At 40.2% G+C, this 22,076-nt stretch overlaps 3 protein-coding genes across 7 annotated transcripts in view; all 3 read left to right on the forward strand.

Annotated features, from left to right (window-relative positions):
- Positions 1-126: 126 nt before the first annotated feature.
- Positions 127-4,980, forward strand: tmem30aa (transmembrane protein 30Aa). The gene is made up of 7 exons (XM_027004860.3): positions 127-586; positions 694-807; positions 2,132-2,239; positions 2,341-2,428; positions 2,537-2,683; positions 3,016-3,225; positions 3,533-4,980. Exons 1-7 carry the CDS (start codon positions 338-340, stop codon positions 3,724-3,726), a joined length of 1,110 nt encoding a protein of 369 aa, XP_026860661.1. The 5' UTR covers positions 127-337; the 3' UTR covers positions 3,727-4,980.
- A 3,200-nt stretch (positions 4,981-8,180) lies between these two features.
- On the forward strand, positions 8,181-11,219 carry LOC113574113 (cytochrome c oxidase subunit 7A2, mitochondrial-like). The gene is made up of 4 exons (XM_027004799.3): positions 8,181-8,331; positions 9,177-9,266; positions 10,692-10,776; positions 11,001-11,219. Exons 1-4 carry the CDS (start codon positions 8,314-8,316, stop codon positions 11,051-11,053), a joined length of 246 nt encoding a protein of 81 aa, XP_026860600.1. The 5' UTR covers positions 8,181-8,313; the 3' UTR covers positions 11,054-11,219.
- Positions 11,220-12,108: 889 nt separating this feature from the next.
- col12a1a (collagen, type XII, alpha 1a) overlaps positions 12,109-22,076 on the forward strand; it is a 51,352-nt gene continuing 41,384 nt past the window's right edge. For 3 of the 5 annotated variants that reach the window (XM_081721002.1, XM_081721004.1, XM_081721003.1), the window contains exons 1-13: positions 12,975-13,078; positions 13,338-14,626; positions 16,398-16,514; positions 16,616-16,756; positions 17,024-17,074; positions 18,017-18,280; positions 18,518-18,682; positions 18,787-18,960; positions 19,070-19,360; positions 19,470-20,072; positions 20,800-21,078; positions 21,216-21,488; positions 21,726-21,995. In XM_081721002.1, the coding sequence (XP_081577128.1) occupies positions 14,512-14,626; positions 16,398-16,514; positions 16,616-16,756; positions 17,024-17,074; positions 18,017-18,280; positions 18,518-18,682; positions 18,787-18,960; positions 19,070-19,360; positions 19,470-20,072; positions 20,800-21,078; positions 21,216-21,488; positions 21,726-21,995 (2,743 nt within the window). In that variant the 5' untranslated portion in view covers positions 12,975-13,078; positions 13,338-14,511. Of the gene's footprint in view, positions 12,267-12,974; positions 13,079-13,337; positions 14,627-16,397; positions 16,515-16,615; positions 16,757-17,023; positions 17,075-18,016; positions 18,281-18,517; positions 18,683-18,786; positions 18,961-19,069; positions 19,361-19,469; positions 20,073-20,799; positions 21,079-21,215; positions 21,489-21,725; positions 21,996-22,076 lie in introns of those variants that run through there. The other 2 variants (XM_035533030.2, XM_081721005.1) reach the window with 2 other exon arrangements.

Consider the following 22,076-nt stretch of genomic DNA (forward strand, 5'->3'; position numbering starts at 1 on the left):
TTATTATATATATATATATATATATATATATATATATATATATACACATATACATACATACATACATACACACATACACACACACTTCAGTAAGGCTGCGTACGTAACCAAATACAAACATACGATTGGCCAGCACACATTCTCTACTTCCTTATTTACGGCCTCCTACATCGTCAAGCAAAACTGGGTTACCGTTACTCTTTCCGTTGTTAATTTATTCCGCGTAGATGTGGGTTGATTCAAATCAACATACCTCACACCAACTTTAAACGTGTCGTTTTGCCTTGGCGGTAGCTTAGATACTCGTTTGTTCGGCTAGCTAGACATAGGGGCAGCCATGATGGCGTCTAGCTACAACGCGAAGGAAGAGGACGGCCACCATTCGGGCTCCGTGGGCCCCGGCGGGCCCGGCACTGGGAAAAGCAAGAAACCGGACAACACCGCGTTTAAACAGCAACGGCTGCCGGCGTGGCAGCCCATCCTTACAGCCGGCACCGTCCTGCCGGCTTTCTTCGCTATCGGCCTCATCTTTATCCCTATCGGCATCGGTCTCTTCGTGACCTCGAACAACATCAGAGAGTTTGAGGTGTTTGCATCCAGATGGGAAAGGTTTTTTTTTCTCTATTCCGGTCATGCACAGACAATGTTGTGGGAGTACAACCGTAACTTTACCTCTGCCTGTTTTTGTTGCAGCTCGATTACACCGGCGTTGAAATGAGCAGCCCGTGTTTTAACTGCTCGCAGACCTACAGCTGGAATAATTCGTGCAGATGCTCAGTGCCTTTCACTCTGGAGCAGCCGTTTGAGGTAAGCTGACAGTCCCAGCATGAAGTCCCTTAGCCACCCGACTGCTTATTTATCGGTCGATATATTTAGCAAATGAATTTGCTTTGATGCGATCTAAAACCCCTTAAAAGTGTACTTGCCGTGAACGTTAAACATTGCCCCTTGGCTTCCAGTCAGTATTTTGCTGTATTTTAGAGGTTATATTGTTTATCAACAATATAAATTCAATATGTATTCAATACATATTCAACTCAGTTGACAGCCTCACTCTTATGGGTCACTTTGCCAAAATCATCAAGAACAGACACTTTGAAAAAGAGGATTCTGGATTCTTCATTAAACAATTACAGAGCTGTCTCAAACTCCTTATCACTAAGTCAATTGAGAATTTGGCTGTTAACTAATTAATAGAATTTTTAATGTAAAAAGACACCTTGACAAATTCTTATCAGATTTCTGACTGCATTATAATACTGTGACTACCCCAATAAAGGAATTAAATGATATGTACCTGAATACTGAGTGGTAAAATGGAAATTCTGATAGTACTGGATTGTAATGCTGCCTTTGACACCAGATGAGACAGAATTTCCTTAAGCTAAATAAAGACAAATCAACATATCAAAATGACTGGATATCTTGATTCCAGGGATCTAGAAAGTAAAGACTGTAGTCAGAAATCAATGTTATAGACTCAGATATCACCTTTATTAGCCATTTGAAATCAATCATTGCAAGAGCCTTCTGGCATGTTAAAAATATTTCTAAAATCAAATGCTTGCTTTTATCTCCAGCAAGGTTGAGTACCGTAATGGTCTCCTAAATCGACTTCCCAAAAAAAGCATCCGGCAGGTAGCCCTTATTTAGAATGCTTCTGGGTGAGTTTTAACCAGGAAAAGAGCACGGAGCATGTTACTCCAGTTCTAAAATCCCTACATTAGCTTCCACTTATGGTACAGCATTGAACTCTTCTGCTGCACACAAGAGGAACCAACTTCAGCATAAACATATGTGTCACAAATGTCACATTTTATATGCAAATTAAAACATTTTTATTCTCGTCCTATAGTTGAGCATTTGGATTGCTTTTGCAACAATTCATTTTTTCTTCATCCTAGATCTAATTTGTATTTTAAGTTTTAAAATATACATCACGTTTTTATATTTTTAACATTTTGTAATATTGTCACTTCTTTTTTCTTTTTTTTTTAATTGCCTTTTCCCGTTTATATCAGAACGGCATTAGTCTTTGTACAGTCTTTGTACAGCTGGTTCATTGCATCATTAAATGGATTCCTTGTGAAACTGCTGAAGTAAACAGGATTTATGTGCTTCTGTCTCCTAGAGCAATGTGTTTATGTACTACGGGCTATCCAACTTCTATCAGAACCACAGACGTTACGTCAAGTCAAGGGATGACAGTCAGCTGAATGGAGACAAACGCTTCTTAACTGTAAGTTGTAGGACATTGTTTCTCAATCTTTGCTATATGGATATAGTACACTTCTTAAAATGATTTTTAAAATATTTGATTTCTTCTTTATTTTGGAAAAGAATCCCAGCAAAGAGTGTGAGCCATACCGTATGAATGACAAGATGCCCATCGCACCATGTGGTGCTATTGCCAACAGTCTTTTTAATGGTAATAAAAGTAAAACATGTTTCAGCTTGATATGTAGACATGTTAACACACCTTTTATATCTTGTATGAAAGGTGAAACCTTGACACTTAATCACGTTTCATTTTCAGACACTTTGGAGCTGTACTATGTTTACCCAAATGGTACCAAAACTGCTATTCACCTTGTGAAAACGGACATTGCTTGGTGGACTGACAAGCATGTTAAGTTCAGGAATCCTGCAGGAAACAATGATAACCTCACCATAACATTCCAAGGTATCTGTAACTTCTTGAATTGATTCAGAAAGAAGTACTTGAAGTGTTAACTGTAAGATTTTATTTTTTATACCAGGTGAGTAAGAGTAGTCTGACGTTTAACTGACTGACGATTTATGTTCCATAAAAAGTTACCTATAGTGAAAGTGTCCCCCCCCCCAAGAAAATAAGCACTATAAACGCTAACATTTTCTTTTTAGAAACTCATGAATTGACATCAGCCTCTTTGCAGTTAGTTATATTGATGTTTTTCTTATAATAAACTGTAAATTTCCTTTCTAGAAATGCTGTAATGATTGACATCACAGTCAGCCTTTTTTTTTTTTGTGCAGAAACCACAAATCCCATCAACTGGCACAAGCCTGTCTATGAGCTAGATCCCACTGAACCAGACAATAATGGCTTCATCAACGAGGACTTCATTGTGTGGATGAGAACAGCTGCACTGCCCACCTTTAGAAAGCTGCATCGCATCATCCAGAAGAAGGACAGCCTGACTCCAACTCTCCCCCCTGGGAACTACACCCTGGACATTGCTTACAGTATCCTTCCAGTTGATAATGAATTCATACTTGTTGTTTTTTCCTTAATGTGTAATGTATTTTTAATCTCTTGTTTTGGGAATGGAAGGTAAGGAAATACACACATGCTTTATGTACAATGTATATGAAGATGTGTAACGACCCATACAATCCGACCTGATGCAGGTCATTTACTATCTGAAATTTGCATTCCCGTATAGTCTTAAGCTTTATTTGCATAAGAGACAAAAAGACAGCTCAACAGAGTAGATTTAGAGTTGTAAAGCAGAAACGTTAACTGTAATATTCCTGAATTCTGTAAACCCAGACTATCCAGTCCGGAGTTTTGATGGCCGCAAGCGTATGATCCTCAGCACCATCTCCTGGATGGGTGGGAAGAACCCGTTTTTGGGCATTGCCTACATCACTGTGGGCTCAGTGTGCTTCTTCCTGGGTGTAGTTCTGTTGGTGATCCACCACAAATACGGCAACCGCAGCAGCAATGCTGAGATCCCCAACTAGAGCTTTAAGACTGATGTGGTTTATGCTTTAGACCTGCTTGCTGATGTCAGATTTCTGAGTATTTGTCACAATGTTGCACAACGCTCCTGTGTACTCTGACTTTAGCTGTTACCTCATGGCAGATTGCAATCCTGAGTGCATACATAGATCATTATATGTTCAAGCACTGGTATTTTAAGTGTCTACTGTGTGTTTAGGTAACTTATTTATATATTCTATGCTTGTATCATTCTGTCATTCTTCAAAAATCCTGCTCTCTATCTCTCTCATATAGTATTTTGTTCAAAATCTGACCAGAGCACTAGTAATATATTAAGGGCATGCAAAAGCCTTTGCATTTTTTTTAAAGAAACAGTTTATTTTCTGGTACTGTTTCTAGTTATTTCTTTGATGTGCATATTGCAAAGTCTCCTACAAAACACAATTTTGAGTGTGCATCAGAATGCAGCCAGATTGCATTTAAATCCTTGCATTTGTGCAAACAGATAATCCTTTAAAATGTTTGTGCATGCTGGAGTGCTTCTCTGTTTGAGACGCTAACTTAAAAGTGGACTGAATGAATGAAGGATGTTTGTAAAAATAGTGACCCATTTTGTTATGCATGTAAACATCCCTTACTAGAGGGGATCCTGTGCCTCCTGAGAGTCCTTGTTCAAGGCTGTGTATGTCCCTAGTTTGAGGAATGCTGTGGTATTCTTCAAATAAGGAAATAATAAAATGTTACTCTTTTAAAAGAATTAATATTAGCTGAGTGGTTAGCTTTAACCAGTTTTACCAGCTTTACCAGATTTGCGTGAATGTATAATTGCATGGATTGACTTTACGTACTTGGAAATGCATCTTGTGTGTGTGTGTGTGTGTGCTTTCATCTAATCTTCAGTGCTTTTTCCACTTCTTTGCCTCCTACAGTAACCAGGATTCACACACTTCACACAAATATAATTTTATTACCAGGCTTGGTTTAATTTCAAAGATATGTTTTCCCCTCAACTTGTCTTGATTGTATTGCTGTTCCTCATTTTCAAAAAGTGTACTCACTGGTTGGCGGGAACCAGTCCATATGGTTATTTCTTACTTATTTGGCCAAAGAAAAAGTGAGCATGATGAATCTCCTTTAATATAGTCTTATATAATTGGTGGACATTTGTTTATCAAAGTTTATTGTGCAAGGTGAAGAATTGTCATCATTTCAATCAAATGGACATACACTAATGTATTTAATAGGACCAAAATAAATTTTCTTTGTTTCCTGTATGGTGTGTCATACACTTATGATTTCTTTAATGGTAATTATCTATTGCATGCTACTGTGATCTGTAAGCTCAGAGTGCCCTTCTTATGCCACAGAAAGCCTTCTTATGCCACAGTAAGCTTTTTGATTCCTTTCAAAGTGCAATGAAATCGGAAAAACTCTTCCTGAATTTCTACCTCACCATCAACTATACACCTAATACATACTATTGGGGACACATCCCCCCGATATTGAGATATGTCCTTAACAATATAATGAGATAAAATACATTTATTCCACTCACTAGCTTCGTGCAATGTTAGGAGCTGTCAATGTTCCCATCTCCTGTTGATGGGACAGTTGTTATTGGAAAACCATACCACCGTATCAGCACTGCCAACTAGCCAACATTTCGGACCTGTAGGGAAAAAGTAACGTTAATTGCAATACTTCATTTTGCACTGACATGGTAATTGTAGAAATAAATAACATTTTACTAAAAAGGGGAAGCAAACATTTTGGTGAAAATGGGCCAGTTTGCAAATGCTAAACCTAACAACAATCAACTGACATTAGCCATCATAATTAAGTTAACTGGAAAACTAATTGGCTACATATTAATGGAGCCTTCAACAATACTCTCGGTCATATTCAATTAATGTTAATGCTTTGATATTTAATTGTATTTGTTAAAAATCCCTCATGAAGTCTCAGTAATGTGTCAGTCAACATGTAGAGAGTAACAGCTTTAATTTATTGTATATTTGTATATACCATGTAGCTGTACCTGCTTATTGATAAATTTACATTTACGGCATTTAGCAGACGCTCTTATCCAGAATGACTTATGAAAGTGCTATGTCATTTATTCGTAGACTATATCCTAGTACAGTACAGTAGGTTAGAGTCCAACATACCAATGAACTAGAACACTAGAATACAGGGATCAATGCTGATACCTAGAAGTACAAAATACATAAGGTCTATCTTAAACAATGATAAGTGCATTAAACAATAAGTGCTAGAGTTTGTTAAACAACATAAACAATACCCTATAGTAAGTACTAATTAGTCAGTCAATAGGGGAGCAGTGTCATATTCTGCAAATAGATGGGTCTTCAGTCTGCACTTGAAAACTGCAAGGGACTCTGCTGTCTGGACAGCAAGCGGGAGTTCATTCCACCATCTTGGAGCCAGGACAGAAAATAGTCTCGATGCTTGTCATCCATGAGTCCTGAAGCAATGTATTTCAAGCCGAGTTGTACTTGAGGTTCGAAGTACTCGAGGTACAGATCGAGCATTGACCTCATGTTTGAAGGGGCTGGTCCATTTTTGGCTTTGTAGGCAAGCATCGAGGTTTTAAATCTGATGCATGCAGCTACTCTGAGCCAATGAATGGAGCGCTATAAATGGCATTATTAGTGTCAGTTTGAAAAAGTGAAAGCAGATTTTTATTAGTCAGCTTTTGTCAGCTTTAAGTTACAGTAAGTCTTGAGTAAGAGGAAGGGTGGCAATGACATTCTGCAGTTTTTTGGGCAACCTTAGAAAAAAGAAAAGTAAGCTGTGAGAAAATGAGTACTAGTCAGATGATATAAGCACAGAAGAGAGTTGTACAAGAGTTCAGTCAGTCTTTCCTGACATCATAATTACCAGTCAGATAAGAAATTGTCAATAATCCATTCCTGAGCATCATGGCAAGAAATACCAGTTGTTTACTGATACTATATTTTATATTCCCTCTGGTTCATTCAAAGTAGAGAGAGGTAGAGTAGGTGACTTGCACATGAGTGGGAAAAGGAGTAAATATTGATAGAGAACATCATATGCATATTTTTCTCCAATTTTTAAAACTGTTGCAACAGCATATATTTCATTCAATCTATAATCTTTGTAGACTTCCAACACACACTGTCAGCTGTTACCGTCTCTTAAAGGATAAAACTTGATATTGACTCAGTGTGGTAGTGTGTGGAATTATGCTGAAAAGCTGTAACAATGTCAAAGTAGCAAAGCAGTCAGAGGCCATTCTTTTCCACTGATAAACTACCCCAGCACCAAATCACTTCAGTTCTTTATAGCACATAGCAGATGTTTTGGACCTGACTGAGTGTAGGATGCAGAATGTAATGTCCTTCAGATAATGAGGGCCTAAGGAGACAGGATGAGAATTCTAGTATGAAACAGCTAATGACACTTTCCAGTGCCTACCAATTATGATGTACCATGACAGCCTGTGCTCCGATGGTTACATCTATGTCCCAGTAGCGTTCCTGATGGAATGCTGGCACTGCCGCGCCAGGAATGTTTACCTTCAGTTTAAGTGGACATGGAAAGCATCTATGAGTGGATGAAGCAGACCAAGCCATGCATCTGGTGGAAAGCCATCAGCTACCACTATGGCTATACCACGCTATACCACACATGAGCGACATGCTAGGGTAATGGGTAGAGAACGCCTATCTGACTCAGCAGTCTGTAGTCTGCAACTATATGAAGTCCCAGGAAGGGATGCACCTAAAGAGTAGATGATTGCCTGAGTGGTGTCTTTTAAAGAAAAGGCTAATTCTTCACAGTCAACATGTCCTTTCACTCAGGAATTTTGAGTCCTTGACCCAATACTTGTAGCCCAACCCTGCTATGTGAAAGGTGATTCATTAAAAAAACCCCCACACGATTATATTGAAGTGAGAATACCCTCAACCCTGTATTTATTAAAACAGATGCAGTTTTTCCTCATTGACACTGACATCCCATTCACATTCATATTCACATATGCATATATTCACAAGCATATTTTGAAATATGAAATTTCAAGGGTCCTCTATATTTTAGTCAGGCACCAATAGTAAGAGCATAATAATAATAATAATAATAATAATAATAATAATAATAATAATAATAATAATAATTTCAGCTCGAGTTTGTGAATTCCCTACCCCACGGGTAGATTTGCCTCTCCCAATGTTCAGTTCATGACTACGGCCTTGATAGATAAATAGATACACCTAACAGATAAAGAAACTGAACGAAGAGTTAGTATATGTAATATGTAAATCTATACGTTCAGTAACGTTTAAAGAGATTTGGGAAGGCAAAATCATTTTCTAGGCTGGAATCTTTTTTCAAGACGTTACCTCAGTAACATTTAAGTATAAATGTTATCTAAAATAACTAAGATGCAGCCTAATTTTGTGATCATTTAGGTGGCGACACTAACACCCGTACTGGGAGCGAGGACGGACCGGAATACACGTATTGGAAGAGGGGACGGGCCGGATGTCCGCTGTGAATCTTCGGAGGATACGGGAAGCGTCTTAAAAGTGCCCTTGTGTTTGCTTGCGCTTTAATTTCCCACTATGTTTCGGTACACAATGGTGAGTAAAATATTAAGTGCTTGTTTTGTATCTCCACCGTCAGCCTGGTTTGGTCTGAAACTCCATAGCGGCTCCAAGTTTGAGATTAAATACCGACAGACCAGGAGCCTCTAGTGTGAAGCGCTAGCGTTAGCGGGTTAGCCGCTGGCTGGAGGTCACAGAGTTATGAAGGATATTAATATGAAGGATATTAACGCGTCCAGACACGCAAATTGCTGCCTTTCTAAAGCGAATTGACTGAACATGATACCTTTGTCGAGACTACCTCGTTACCATCGTTAGTTACTGTTATTCTATCACTCGCTCACGATTTGTTTGCTAATTTCAGACGTTATCTAACGCTAACTGTCTGATAAACTATCTGTATGTATCTATCTCTGTCTGTCTGTCTCTATCTGTCTGTATGTCTCTGTCTGTCTGTATGTATGTCAATCAGTACTGTGAATGTTGTCAGATTTGCTTTCTTGTAGCTATATTGTTATATTTAGGTCAGTCTTCTAAATGTTTATCGTTATGTGGAAACCGCATGTTATGAGAAGTTAGCGCAAGTATATATTTGAAGAACATACTGGATGTCTTGTCACTACCACAGTTGGACTCGGAGTAACGGCCGTTTGAGCTGGCGTTGTCGGTTGTGTGAACTGCCCAGAGCACACTAGACAGTCCACATGTGTACTCTAACTCTGCTCCCAGCACATCTGGGCCTTCGGGGTTCCTAATGGTTGGTGTAGGTGTGCTGAGTGTTGGGATCAAGGACGAAATGTCCTTGTGGTGCGTTCTGAAGACTGAGATGAGACACTGATTTGTAATATACATAACTGACTCCCTATCCGTGTTCTCGTCAGGCTCTGCGTCAGGTTTCCAGACGGACCTTCTCTAGTACTGTTTCCAGACAGATTGACAACAAAGTTCCTGCCAATCAGAAGTTGTTTCAGGTAACTGTTTGTCATGGCCGGTCACCCCCTTTCTTTTACTCAACCTTGCACTCTGTCAAAAGTACTTCTACTGATATAGTGATGCTACATGATATGTGACCATCTCTTGGATGCAAGATTTCTAATGTAAGCATAGTTGAAGCCACAATGTGTGTCATATAATATTTAACTTTATTTATACCGAAAGGCTGGCTTGTTGTTTGTTTACTATTTAAGTCCATACTAAACTTTCCTTTAGAAATGGTATTTAGTGCCCAGTGGAAATGCTGTTTCATACTGTTCACACTTATGGGTCTTACATCAGGTTACAACAAACAACCGCCTTGCGTTTTTTTCTGAGCTCTCTGTAAACCTCCTGATTGAATGAATTTCTCTTGCTATTGTAACTGCACATTTCTTAAGGAATGTGTGGCTGTGTTGTGTGTTACAGGAGAGAGTTTTTAAAAATGCTATGAAATTTATGGAGCTCTTAGGAATCCCAAAATAGAATTCATTAGCAGTGTATTTTTATAGGAAGTAAATAGGAGCACATTTCTGCCTCCTAAATCTACTGTTGTTAGTGATGAAATCTAAATATTTGTCCAAGTGTTTTAGCCATTACTACCACTGGCATTTGTCATTACATTTTGATGACTTTGACAGCAGGCTGCATATGGCACCATGTTTTCTTTTTTGATGATGTATGTTTAATGATTTCATTCAACACATGACTACAATGGTCATTTAAATGGATTTTGTAAAATCCTTTTATATATTAAAAAAATCCCATTCCTTCTATTAACTTCAGATTTCACCCTTTCAAAGTTTTGACTGAATTTAATTTTTGTTTTTTTTCTGTAGGAACTCAGATAAGTATATAGTGTTGTAATTTGCTTCTAATGAGTTCAAGGTGCTGAGTTTACTAATCATTGCATGTCATCTGATATGATACTCACAAAGAAGCAAATCAAACAGTTGAACAGTTGCAAGTTTCACTTGCTGCTCTGTGTTTTAGTAGCAGTAACAGCATTTCAGATGCGGACCCGTTTTGCTTCTTTAGGACCAGAACTAAGAGGAATGGCTTTTGTTTGTCTTTACTCCTTTTACTCCTGTTTTCTAAGTCTGCTTTTAAGATGTCTCCCTTAAAATGAATTGACGGTACTAGTAACAAGGAAGTATGATGCAGTATTTCAGGTCACTGGTATTTGAATTATGAGAGAATTATTCCATGCATACACTTCCTGTAACCTTCAGTATCCAGAACATGAAGGAGTAAATTATTGTATTTTAAGGTCACCTCTTCTTGTACTTACAGCAGTTAAGCCACTTTCTTGTTGTATGCATGTGAAGATGTGTGCACATAGAGAGAACAGTGCTCCAGAAGTCTGAACTGTGATGCTTTCCCGTTTACTGTGCGGTATAAGAGAATATGTTCCGCTTTTCCAGGAGGACAATGGCATACCTGTTTATCTGAAGGGAGGTACCAAAGATGCTCTCTTGTACAGAGCAACAATGGTTCTTACAGTTTTTGGTGAGTTCTAGAGTTGTAGTTGTGTGACTGTCATTACTATTGTGTCACAGTTACAACTGCCTGGTGTTTGATAAAGTTTAACTCTGCACTTCTTCCTAAATAAACTGTTATTTAGCACCTTTGGGGGTATTATAAGTGCTAACAGAAAATCTTAAGTTTTAAATGCACTTTTTAAAATGCACTTTTTTGTGGCATTCATTTTGCAACATTCTGTCTTTCTGCAGGTAGTGGATTGGTCTTGTATAATCTGTTTGATGCGGCACTGTCCAAGAAGTAATGAAGAATTGTTTATCCACATATCCGATTGCTCCTGTTGCAACGGAGGATTAATGACTGGACACATTGATCCTTACTTTTTATTTTTGTTTACATAGAGGGATCAATATTTATTGATTGTTCTGTGGCTCAACCATATGTAATAAACCTTACACTCTGTCGGCCAACTGTGTTTTGCTTTTCTCCATCTTTGCACCAAATATATATGCTGGTTATCATTTGGTTCTGGTCATTTGCACAACTTATCTGTTATGTTTAAAACAAATGAATGCCTGGACATTAACACATTAAGCATCTTATACATACACATGTATATGATGCTTATATCTAACTCTAGAGCATGTTCTCAGTCTATTTTTTAGCAACCGACAGCCAGTCTTTATGGATACATCTAACTCCCAGCACACCTTGGACAGGTAACCAAGAACTGCTCAGCCCCCAAGTAAGTGTATGAAGATATAAACAGACCAAAAGCTTGGTTTATTGAAGGTTCACAAGGACTGGATTGCGAATCAGAGTTCTGGTGCAGTGGTTCCCACTTTTCTACCTTATCCTTGCCCCAAACTCATCTGGATTAAGGACACTGAATACCTGGTAAAGGTGAATTGTAGTGTAGAACACAAACACATGTCTGGAAGGCTCTGAGTCCTGGGCTGTGAAACATTGCTCTGTTTGCATTCAAAGGTAATTTGGCCAGCCCTGTAAATTACACCCCGAGGACATGAATGCTGAACAGAAAATAAGAGGTCAGGATGAAAAGGTCATAGTTTAAGTAAGATGCACAAGTCTGCAGACCAGCTAAAGGCACTTCATGTAACACATTCTCTCACGTTCGTTTCAATTTTGTGGCATTTCCTAAATTTTTCACATTTTGTTTCCGCCTTCTGGTTTTTTTTTCCGTTTTTTTTTCTTTCTTTTTTTTCTTTTTCGGGACAATTAAAAGTGGGAGGTCCATTCCTGAAGACTTTCGTAAGTGTCTACGGTGGAAAAGTATTTTGGGAACAGCCCCCTATTAAGTAGCAGGTTGCGCTCAAATACCTCCCACTTCAAGTAAGACTTTCCCTTAAAGACAGCGAGAACAGGAGTGCGACTTCGCAGTGGCGAGCGGAGAAGGGTTCACTGTGAGTGCGTCTGAGTCGCTGCTACTTTTCTCTTTTAGGGCGTATCAACGGAAAGGCGTCAATTTCTCTAAATTCACAGCTACAAATCAACAGGTTTGAATGTTTTCTGTCTTTGTTTCCCATTCTTTTGTCTTCATTTTAAATATTTTAGAATTACTTACTGTCCAATGTTAAATTTTATAGTTAAAATTATGCACATGGAAGATAAATATATAAAAAGAATCACGGAAGCAGCTGGTCCGTTTATCATTTTTTTATTTTTTATTTTTTTAAATTACCGGTTTATATTATGTTCATTCGCAGTTCAGGAGCATTATATGTTTCTCATGCGCTTGTAGTTTTACCGTGCTTAGGTTGTTCTTCAGCATGAATGTCACTTCTGCAAGAATTTTCTTTGCTTATTGAGATTTTGAGGAATTTTTAAATCTATGCCTCTGTGTAGAATATGGTATTCTTGGACTTTCCCGAACCGTTTGCAATATTTATTAGTTCCACAAAGAACCACAAGGAGGCGCTCAAGAGCTACCATACAACACAGTGGCCGATTTTTGAGCGCTGTTGAGTAGGCTGTATTTCTGTCCATAATTGGAGCATGTAACGGTGTAACGTTTGGTATTCATGGTATATTTTGTCTTTGGAACATTCTTTCCTGACATTCAAAATCGCTTTCCAGTGTGTACAGTCCTGGGGCTAGCTGTCCTAAATCACACAGAAATGCTGTACAAAAGTTCTTCTATTCTCTTTTGCTTACATTTTTCATATGTGACCGCATACCTGAATGGAGATTTTTTTTCTTTCTAGATTAATTAATGTGCTGCTGACTACGTACCTAAAAATGAAGCTCAGGCTGTCTTTGGCCACTGCTGCCTTGCTTACGATATTACTGAACACAGTGGAAGCTCAAGGTATGGTTATCACATATTGTGTGTCTTTGTCTTTTTCTCTAAGCAACCCCCCCCCCCCCCCCCCCCCCGAAGTGACTGAATTATATTAATGCTGTAGTTATCTAAGGGAAACAGACTTGTGTTTATTGTTTGATTTGGATTAGATTCACGTAGCATTAACCCCATGTACATATTTTTGCAACAAGGATGCAGGTATTTAAAATGGCTTGTAAACGTTTTCTGTTCCTCTCTCTTATTCTTCTTTATTTCTTCTTTACAGTTGCATAAAATAAACTGAAAAGATGACAATGATTGTAACAAAAACTGATACAGATAATGAAAAAAGATTCAAAATTCTGAGTGTAATGGCGGTTCTGAAAAATAAAAAGTGATAGACAAAAAGGCAAGAAACAAAAAATCTAATGTTGTAAGGTAAAGAAGGCCACCAGTGAATCAAAGAAATACTTTGCACATGAGTGTAAGGGTTGGTAATTTGGGCTGGTAATTTTCTCTCCTTACATGTCAGTTCTTGTCTAATGAGTAAACGGAATGGTCGGGGTTATACACTTTTGGCAGGCCAAGAGGTGTTTCTGGAAAACAAACGAGAAAGGTCATTAAGGACAAACAAGCAAAAACAAATAAATAAATAAAATCCTTTAACATGCAAAAGCTCCAAAGTTGATTTCCAGTGCAGTTGTTGGATTAATGCTTAACAAAGGGAAAGTGGATGGCTGGAAATGACGCTACAATGATTACACTTTAAAATGAAAATGAGGACTTTTAGAAAGTAACCTCAGTAATGTACTATGTGGCCTTTTGTTACATCTAGTAAGAAGCACATGTGTTCCACGATATGATTTCAGTTGTTTTATCTGAAAATGGATGTATAATTATAAAGTTACCACTGTTTGAGGGCAAAATAACAGGGTTTGTCAAAAAAAAAAAAGCTTAATTAATTTGGAACTTAAAATGGAAACATTCCATTCAAAGCTCTTTTGGGGGGCATCCAATGTCTTCTTCCATGTATCAATGGAAATATGCAATAGGAGAGGCCAAATTAGTCCTCAGACAGCACAAAGAGGCTTTTTAGGTGCCTTGCAGCCATTTTCTAAAATGCTGAGTGGCAATCCATAATGTCAGCACATGTTGCGGAATTACTTTGGCATCTGGTCGGCTTCAACGGGAGACTCCAACCTCTTTTCCGAGCCGCCTGGCAATGGTGCAAGCCAAAAAGAATGCCTGTCTGGGTGGAGACAGAGGCTATTGGCATGGGCCAGGCTCTCCTTGGGGAATGGGAGAGCCATGCTCCTGACGGGACGTGGCTTCAGATCCAGGTTCCAAAATCTTCACATCTCTTAAACAGTGGTACCCAGCCCCTTTCTACCAGGAGATAGGTTAGTCCGGGTTTTACCCGAGCTCTAGGCAGCTTTTCCACACTGGTGTTTTGACGTTTCATGCAAGAATGGCCAGCTGGCTTTTCTGAGCATGAGGGAAGATTCTCGGTTTGGAGCTGGGGCCTGTTTGGACACGAAGGGAATTCGCTCAGGCCTCTTGGGGTTGTTGCGCCAGGTTGGTGAGCCACCTTTCAGCAGCCTCCATGATCCCCGGCTTGTTGCTCAGGTTGTTGTTTGTTTGTGTGTGTCACTTGCCTGTGCACTTGATGTTCCGTGAGCTGTGGCTTTCACCACAGTGTATTTTAGAATGATATTCTGGGATTCTCTCCTTCCAGCATCCACCTTGCATGCCCCCACCCTATCCCCCGCTATCCCACACACCACTCCCTACCACCACCGCTTTGCATGAAACCTTGGACATCATCTTATCTAATCTTAATGGACATGTACCAGCTGCACAGTAGCAGAGGCTCTTGGCACACACTAGCTAAAGTGGGCATGACCGGTAACCATTCACTCCACACTTTATATAACAGGCCAAAAACATCCTTACACTCACGGCCAAATCACCCGGGAAGGTGGATACTAATTAATGCTACTATAACCAATAATCCCATAGGCCCAGCATGTGTCAACAAACCACTTTTAACACCTACTTGCTCTTTCCTCAGTCTCACACATTTAGGGTTATCTTCTCAATTAGTTCTGTTTAATAGATCACACCACCCCCCTACCACCCCTCCCTCACACATGATGTTATACTGAGCACGAATGTTTAAGCATGTCCAAATCCCTCGCAGATGTTCTCTTGGATGTTATGCCAGGATGGACATATGGCATACATCTGTTGCCACACTTTCCATTAGAAAACAGCCAGAGTAGACTGCATGTAAAGCTCCTCTGTGGAAGAATATCATTGTGAAATATATTATGGCTTGTGTATGCGTGGTCCCTTATGTACATGGGAATCTTTGCTCAACCACAACTTTCTCATGTACATGTGCATGATGCCGTGAGACTGGTCATGGGAATTTATTGTATTTTTTCCCTCTTTTTTTATGTCAGACGTCACGTCTTGTGGCGGGTTGGTCATTTTGTTGTGATGTCCACTTTCCTCCGAACTCTCAGTGTGAGCGTTCACGCACTGTTTCGTCACCTCATGCCATCTTGCACATACTCGCACAAAGAAAAGGAAGTACACAAGAGTCTCCCGACAAATTGTGTATTCTTTTTTTTGAGGTTTGCAATGGATGATATACTGGATTGATATACTGTATGCAAAAGTTTGAAATACCTTTTGGAATATGTGTAAATATGCATGCAAAATAAATAAATATATATATATATATATATATATATATATATATATATATATATATATATATATATATATATATATATATATATATAAACATGTGGATCTGATATCCAGTAGGTCCACCTTAACATTGGGTAAATTGGATTCCATTGTATAATCCAAGTCCTGTGAATGAAAGTTACATTGCCATGAGTTTGTGAATAATCTTGACTGGAATTTACTGTTGGCTGAATGGGCATGCATTGATTGCATACAGCATGTATTGGATGGTCCACTCAGTGTCTGCAGTGGAGTTTGGCAGATGGTCTGTTCAACGTGGGTCTGAATGAAGTCTGTTTAGCCTGTCTGCTTGAGCTGCTCACTACAGGTCTCTGGGTCAGCCAATTCAAGCAAAGGCCATTTTTCTCTAAAAAATGGCCTTCCTCTCTGTCTTTCATAATCATGCTGTCGTCCGGCCACCCATACGGCTGTCGGTCTGTTTGTCCTGCCCAACAGCCAAACGAGCCGACTTCAATCTTGAAGTGTTTGTTGTTGGGACTCCCTCGATCGCCCTTTTGGAATTTTTACTCTTACATTTTACTTTTTGTTGGTTGACATCTGTGCTAAAGTAGGACTGCTCTGTTTGCAGTGGAGCCTCCTTCAGACTTGCAATTTAAAATCCTAAATGAAAACACAGTCCAAATGTCATGGAGGAGGCCATCATCTCACATCCAAGGCTACAGAATACAAGTAGTATCAGAGATCGGTAAGTGACCACCCATGCCCCCATGTGCCAATCAGTCAGATTGCTCTGAAATTTTTTTGTGTGTGTTTTGTGACACAATATCTGATTTTCTCTCTTTTCAGATGATTCAAAAGATTTTGTTCTGTCTGCCTCGGCCACAAACACAGACATTACAGATCTCACTCCAGAAATAGATTACTCTGTGTCCATCAGCTCCTATGTTGGGGCTGACGAAAGCATACCTATATTTGGCCAGATAACCAGTAAGTGTCCACCCTGCATGAAGGATTTTGCAAACCATAAGTCCACTACTAGACAAAGATCATGTTCCAAACATTAAATCAGCAACAATTTATAATCAATCAAAATACATTTTGTGCTACTTTTTATACTTGCTTCCAAAATGGAATGTTTTCCAGAGAATTGTGAACAATGTTTTCTCCGTAATGTAATGTAATATTAGTTTATACATTACATCAGAAACACTGTGTTATTACACCACAAAAATCTCCTTTCTGTTTGTATATCAGTTCAATCCAGTAATACAAGTGGAACACAAAGAAAACCTACAGAAGTCATCAGTAAGTGTAACCCTGTTCTAAATTATTAACAAAAACGTTCCTGGAGTCTGCTTTTCCACTGAGTGGATCTCTCTACAGGCCCAATTTTCAACCCTGAAAAACAGTACTATGTTACATTTTCCCTTTGGATTATTTTTCACTTTTTCCAACTGTCTTAGGTGTTATGAGCAGTATGTAGGTGTTACTGTTTGAAAAGGAATTCAGACTGAAGCAGAGATTCCTTTAGCACATATTCATTTGAAATGACCCCCAATGTCATCTCATCTGGGCCATTGACACCACTGTGGCATAATCTGTGGAAGCGTGGGGTCATTAAAAATGAACATCTAATGTGTGGTTAGATAAAGATTTTCAAGTAGATTTGTTCTTTAATAATTCCTTAATAATTAAGAAGGGAAATGTTGAATGGTGGTTCTCACTGCCATCTGCAGCTGTGGGGTGCGGGTCAGGAGGGCCCCCAGAAGACTGACCTCAACATACTTGCTAATGAATCATGCCAATTACATCAATAGAGCCATTCATAAAATTCTGCAGAGTAAGAGGTGCTTGCATGCATATTCCAGTCAGTCCAGTCTGTTGTTATTGCTGAGAGAAGATTCATCACTCCTAAAGGAGATGCATTAAGCAGCCTTATGATAAACCCAAATTCTAGGATTTATGGCTGCATTTCAGGGAACAATAAAATTATTGCATATATGTATGTATGTATGTATGTGTATATATATATATATATATATATTTTTTTTTTTAAATGATTGCCTGACTGATGCCCAATTCCACAGGAAACAAATAATATTTACAGTTTTACCACATTCATCCGTTTTGGATTCAATTCCTCGTTGGCCATAGTTCTAGGTGAGGCAAGACCGAGCAATCCATTTTTGTTATTCTTAAGCATTCTTCTTCTGTTTTTCTCTTCTGTCTCCCCCTTCCTGTGAGCAGGGTGCTCAGTGAGCGCTGTGGTGGATCTGGTCTTCCTGGTGGATGGCTCCTGGAGTGTGGGAAGGGAGAACTTCAAACTGATTCGCAGCTTCATTGGAGCTATGGCAGGAGCTTTTGATATCGGCGAGGACAAGACCAGGGTGGCTGTGGTGCAGTACAGCACAGACACCAGGACGGAGTTCAACCTGAACCAGTACTTTAGAAGGGCTGATCTCCTCCGAGCCATCAAACATCTGCCCTACAAAGGAGGCAACACCATGACAGGTGTGTGTGTGTGTGTGTGTGTGTGTGTGTGTGTGTGTGTGTGCGTGCGTGCGTTTTTCTGACCCCAACCTCCAGCATATCATATAATATGGCATGAAACTTCTCTAAATATTATTTTCTGCTGAGCCCATTCCAGTTCTTGTTATCATAAGAAGGCCTAGTTTGAACTTGACTCAGCATCTTAAGAAATTCCTTAATGCTTTTTAAAAATGATTTTAATCTGAATTCTGCTACCAGGTGAAGCCATAGACTATATAGTGAAAAACATCTTCACTGAGGCTGCTGGTGGCAGGAAAAGTTTCCCCAAAGTTGCCATGATCATCACAGACGGGAAATCTCAGGACCCCGTGCACGAGCATGCCAGAAGACTGAGGAACATGGGCGCTGAGATTTTTGTCTTGGGTATTTCTCCATATTTACTGAGAAGTATCATTAGCATATGTTTTTGCCTTGACCAGGAATTTTATTCAAGAGCTCATAAATGTCCTCTCCATCCGCTCATTCAGGTATCAAAGGTGCCGATGAGGACGAGTTAAAGGAAATGGCCTCCACTCCTCACAGCAAGCATATATACAATGTGCTGGATTTTGACCTAATAAAGGAAGTGCAGCAACAACTGATTACAGAGGTGTGCACTGGTGTGGAGGACCAGCTCAACTCCCTCGCCAGTGGAGAGGAAGGTACAACTCCACAAAGAGGCATATCAGCCACAGTCGCCTGTATCACACCACCATTCCACTGATCAGTGAAGATGTTTGCCTGTTTTATTTCTTTGTGTTGTTTTGGCAGTGGTTGAACCGGCCTCAAACCTCCAAGTAACAGAGATCTCCTCCAAGTCCATGAGGGTGATGTGGGACGCGTCTCCGGACGACGTCACAGGTTACAAGTTGCAGTTAATGCCCATGCTGGCTGGTAGCAAGAGACAGGAGCTATACACGGGACCCACCCAGACCTCAGTGAATGTCCGGGACCTGTCACCTGAGACGGAATACGAGATCAGCTTGTTTGCGCTTAAAGGTCTTACGCCCAGTGAGCCAGTACTGGCCATGGAAAAGACACAGCCTGTCAAAGTGTCATTAGGTAATGTCAATCTATATTAATAATTAACTCTTCTCTAACATAGTAGAATGATTGTTTCTCATCATGAAAATTCCTCTGAAGACTGTAAAAGGTACATTTCCTTCCACAGAGTGTTCCTTGGGGGTAGACGTTCAAGCCGATGTTGTCCTGCTGGTTGACGGCTCGTACAGCATAGGACTGGCCAATTTTGCCAAAGTGAGAGCCTTCCTCGAAGTGCTGGTCAACTCCTTCGACATTGGCCCCAGCAAGGTGCAGATCAGCTTGGTGCAGTACAGTCGGGACCCTCACACCGAGTTCGCCCTCAACAAGCACCACGACAGCAGCGCAGTGGTCAAGGCCGTGCGCACGTTCCCCTACCGTGGTGGCTCCACCAACACTGGGAAAGCCATGACCTACGTACGGGATAAGATCTTCGTGACGAGCCGTGGCGCTCGCAACAACGTGCCACGCGTCATGGTGCTCATCACTGACGGCAAGTCCTCCGACTCCTTCAAAGTGCCTGCCGAGAACCTGAGGAGATCAGACGTGGAGATCTTTGCCGTGGGTGTCAAGGATGCTGTGCGGTCAGAGCTGGAGGCCATCGCCAACCATCCTGCTGACAACCATGTGTTCGAGGTGGAGGACTTCGATGCCTTCGAGAGGATCTCCAAGGAACTGACGCAGTCCATCTGCCTCAGGATTGAGCAGGAACTGCTAAACATCAAGAAAAGAAGTAGGAAATCCTTAGTGTCACCCTAGCCTATGTTTTCTTCATTTAAAATATAAAATATTGATGTTGTTCATAGTCTAAGGACAGTATGAAAAGAGTATGGCAGTGTGTTTACCAAAATGTAAATAGCCAAATCTGAGAATTCAAGGTACGGTTTTAATCATGATGTTGAAAATCCAATAAACCAACACAAAAAAGAATAATCCAAGGAACTTGTATGATAAAAGTTGGATGATGGAGCAGTTCTCATTGTAGGCCTTACCACAGTTTGGAATTTCTTCACTTTATCCAGCTGGTCTTTTGTTCATTCCACATTAGAAAGGATTCCTACCAGCGCGCGTTTCTGAATGTAGGAAAACAGCTTGGTGCCTGGACCTCAGATGACCTTGTCACTGCATGTGCGGTCCAGCACTGTGGGAGCTGCAGGGTCTTGTTGTAGAACCAGTTTTTTCCAAATGGAAGCCCACATAATTCCTAGCTCACTGGCTCAAGCCACCAACGTCACATGTTACAGTTGAGATGTTACAATTTCTAACAAGCTCTGATTTATAGGATATGATGAGAATTGATTCGTTAGTGACATATTTACTTGTATTCTTTCCTCATGTAAAAAAATTGTCAGGTACATTTTGGCATTTCTTTTCACCAATGATTCCAGATGTCAGCCATTTCATGGTTTCATGGCTGAAGGAAGATCCTCTGCCTGATGACACTGTAACTTCGATTTCAGGTTTGCTCCCACCGAAGTCCTTAACATTCTCTGAGGTAACGTCCACGAGCTTCAGGGCCACTTGGGTGTCTGAGGACACAGATGTCTTGTCTTACCTGGTGCGTTTCCGGCCAGCTGCTGATATAACTGGGGACTACACTACTCTGGCTGTTCCTGCTGACACTACTACTGCCATCTTGCCTCATCTCAGCCCACTCACTACCTATGAGGTCAATGTCTTTGCCCAGTATGATAAAGGAGATAGCTTTCCATTAACTGGGGAAGAGACCACTTTAGAAGGTATGGGTAAATTCATGACAAAGTTTTATGTCTAAGCCTTTGTGATTACAGTCGATCATATTAGTGTATAATCTCTGAAAACCTTGTAGGTACGTGCCAGATTCACACATATTTCATATGCACTTTTGCTAACACAGAACAGGGATTGGTCCGTAACCTCAGAGTGACAGAGGAGACGACTGACAGTTTCAGAGTGTCATGGCAGGCAGCACCAGGGTCTGTTCTGCGCTACAGGATCTTCTATGAGCCTGTGAGTGGTGGAGACAGGCTGGAGGCACAGACCCGAGGCCCTGAAACTTCCATCGTGCTTCACGAGCTGTTTCCCATCACCACCTACCGCGTGACTGTTTCAGCAGAGTATGTGTCTGGCATAGGAGCCCCGATGGACACTCATGGCACCACCAAAGAAGGTGAAGTTTGTGACGTTATACCATAATTTCAATATATGATGTAATTGTATCTTTGGACAGTATACTTGGAATTAGCATAATGTATCCTATCTTTAAAGGGGTTTGATTTTCCTATTGTAAAATGGAATGCCATAGTCAATACCATCACATTATATAATACAAAGTTATTTTCCCCTTTAATCCCATAACAATTCTCAGTTATCAAAGTATCAACTCATGTAAAATATTCCCTTTCAGCGAAGGGTTCCCCACGCAATCTGCAAGTGTCCGATGAGACCGAGTACACCATGAGGCTGTCATGGCAGGCGGCCCCTGGGAATGTGCTTCAGTACCTCATAGCCTACAAGCCTGAGGACGGCGAGAGGAAAGAGATCACTGTTAACGGAGGCACCACAGTTGCTACACTTAAGAACCTGCTGCCAGACACGGAGTATGAGCTTTTTGTTAGCGCACACTACGCATCTGGTGTGGGAGATCCGCTCCTAGGAAAAGGCACCACATTGGAAGGTAAGAGATGTTACGGCTTCTGTATGCTTTTAAAGAGGTTTGAGATTTAGTCTTCAGCAGGTTGGGTGTTTGTTAAGGTGT

Source organism: Electrophorus electricus, chromosome 10 (genome assembly GCF_041902795.1).
Source record: "Electrophorus electricus isolate QZ-2024a chromosome 10, ASM4190279v1, whole genome shotgun sequence".
NCBI lineage: Eukaryota > Metazoa > Chordata > Actinopteri > Gymnotiformes > Gymnotidae > Electrophorus > Electrophorus electricus.

Bases quoted from the DNA above. Each gene is read 5' to 3' on its own strand.
- tmem30aa (XM_027004860.3), top strand. From the start codon at position 338: ATGATGGCGTCTAGCTACAACGCGAAGGAAGAGGACGGCCACCATTCG. The intron at 2,240-2,340 runs GTAAGTTGTAGG...ATTTTGGAAAAG, and splicing joins GAGACAAACGCTTCTTAACT to AATCCCAGCAAAGAGTGTGA. The intron at 2,429-2,536 runs GTAATAAAAGTA...TTTCATTTTCAG, and splicing joins TGCCAACAGTCTTTTTAATG to ACACTTTGGAGCTGTACTAT.
- LOC113574113 (XM_027004799.3), top strand. The intron at 9,267-10,691 runs GTAACTGTTTGT...CCGCTTTTCCAG, and splicing joins CCAATCAGAAGTTGTTTCAG to GAGGACAATGGCATACCTGT. The intron at 10,777-11,000 runs GTGAGTTCTAGA...GTCTTTCTGCAG, and splicing joins AATGGTTCTTACAGTTTTTG to GTAGTGGATTGGTCTTGTAT.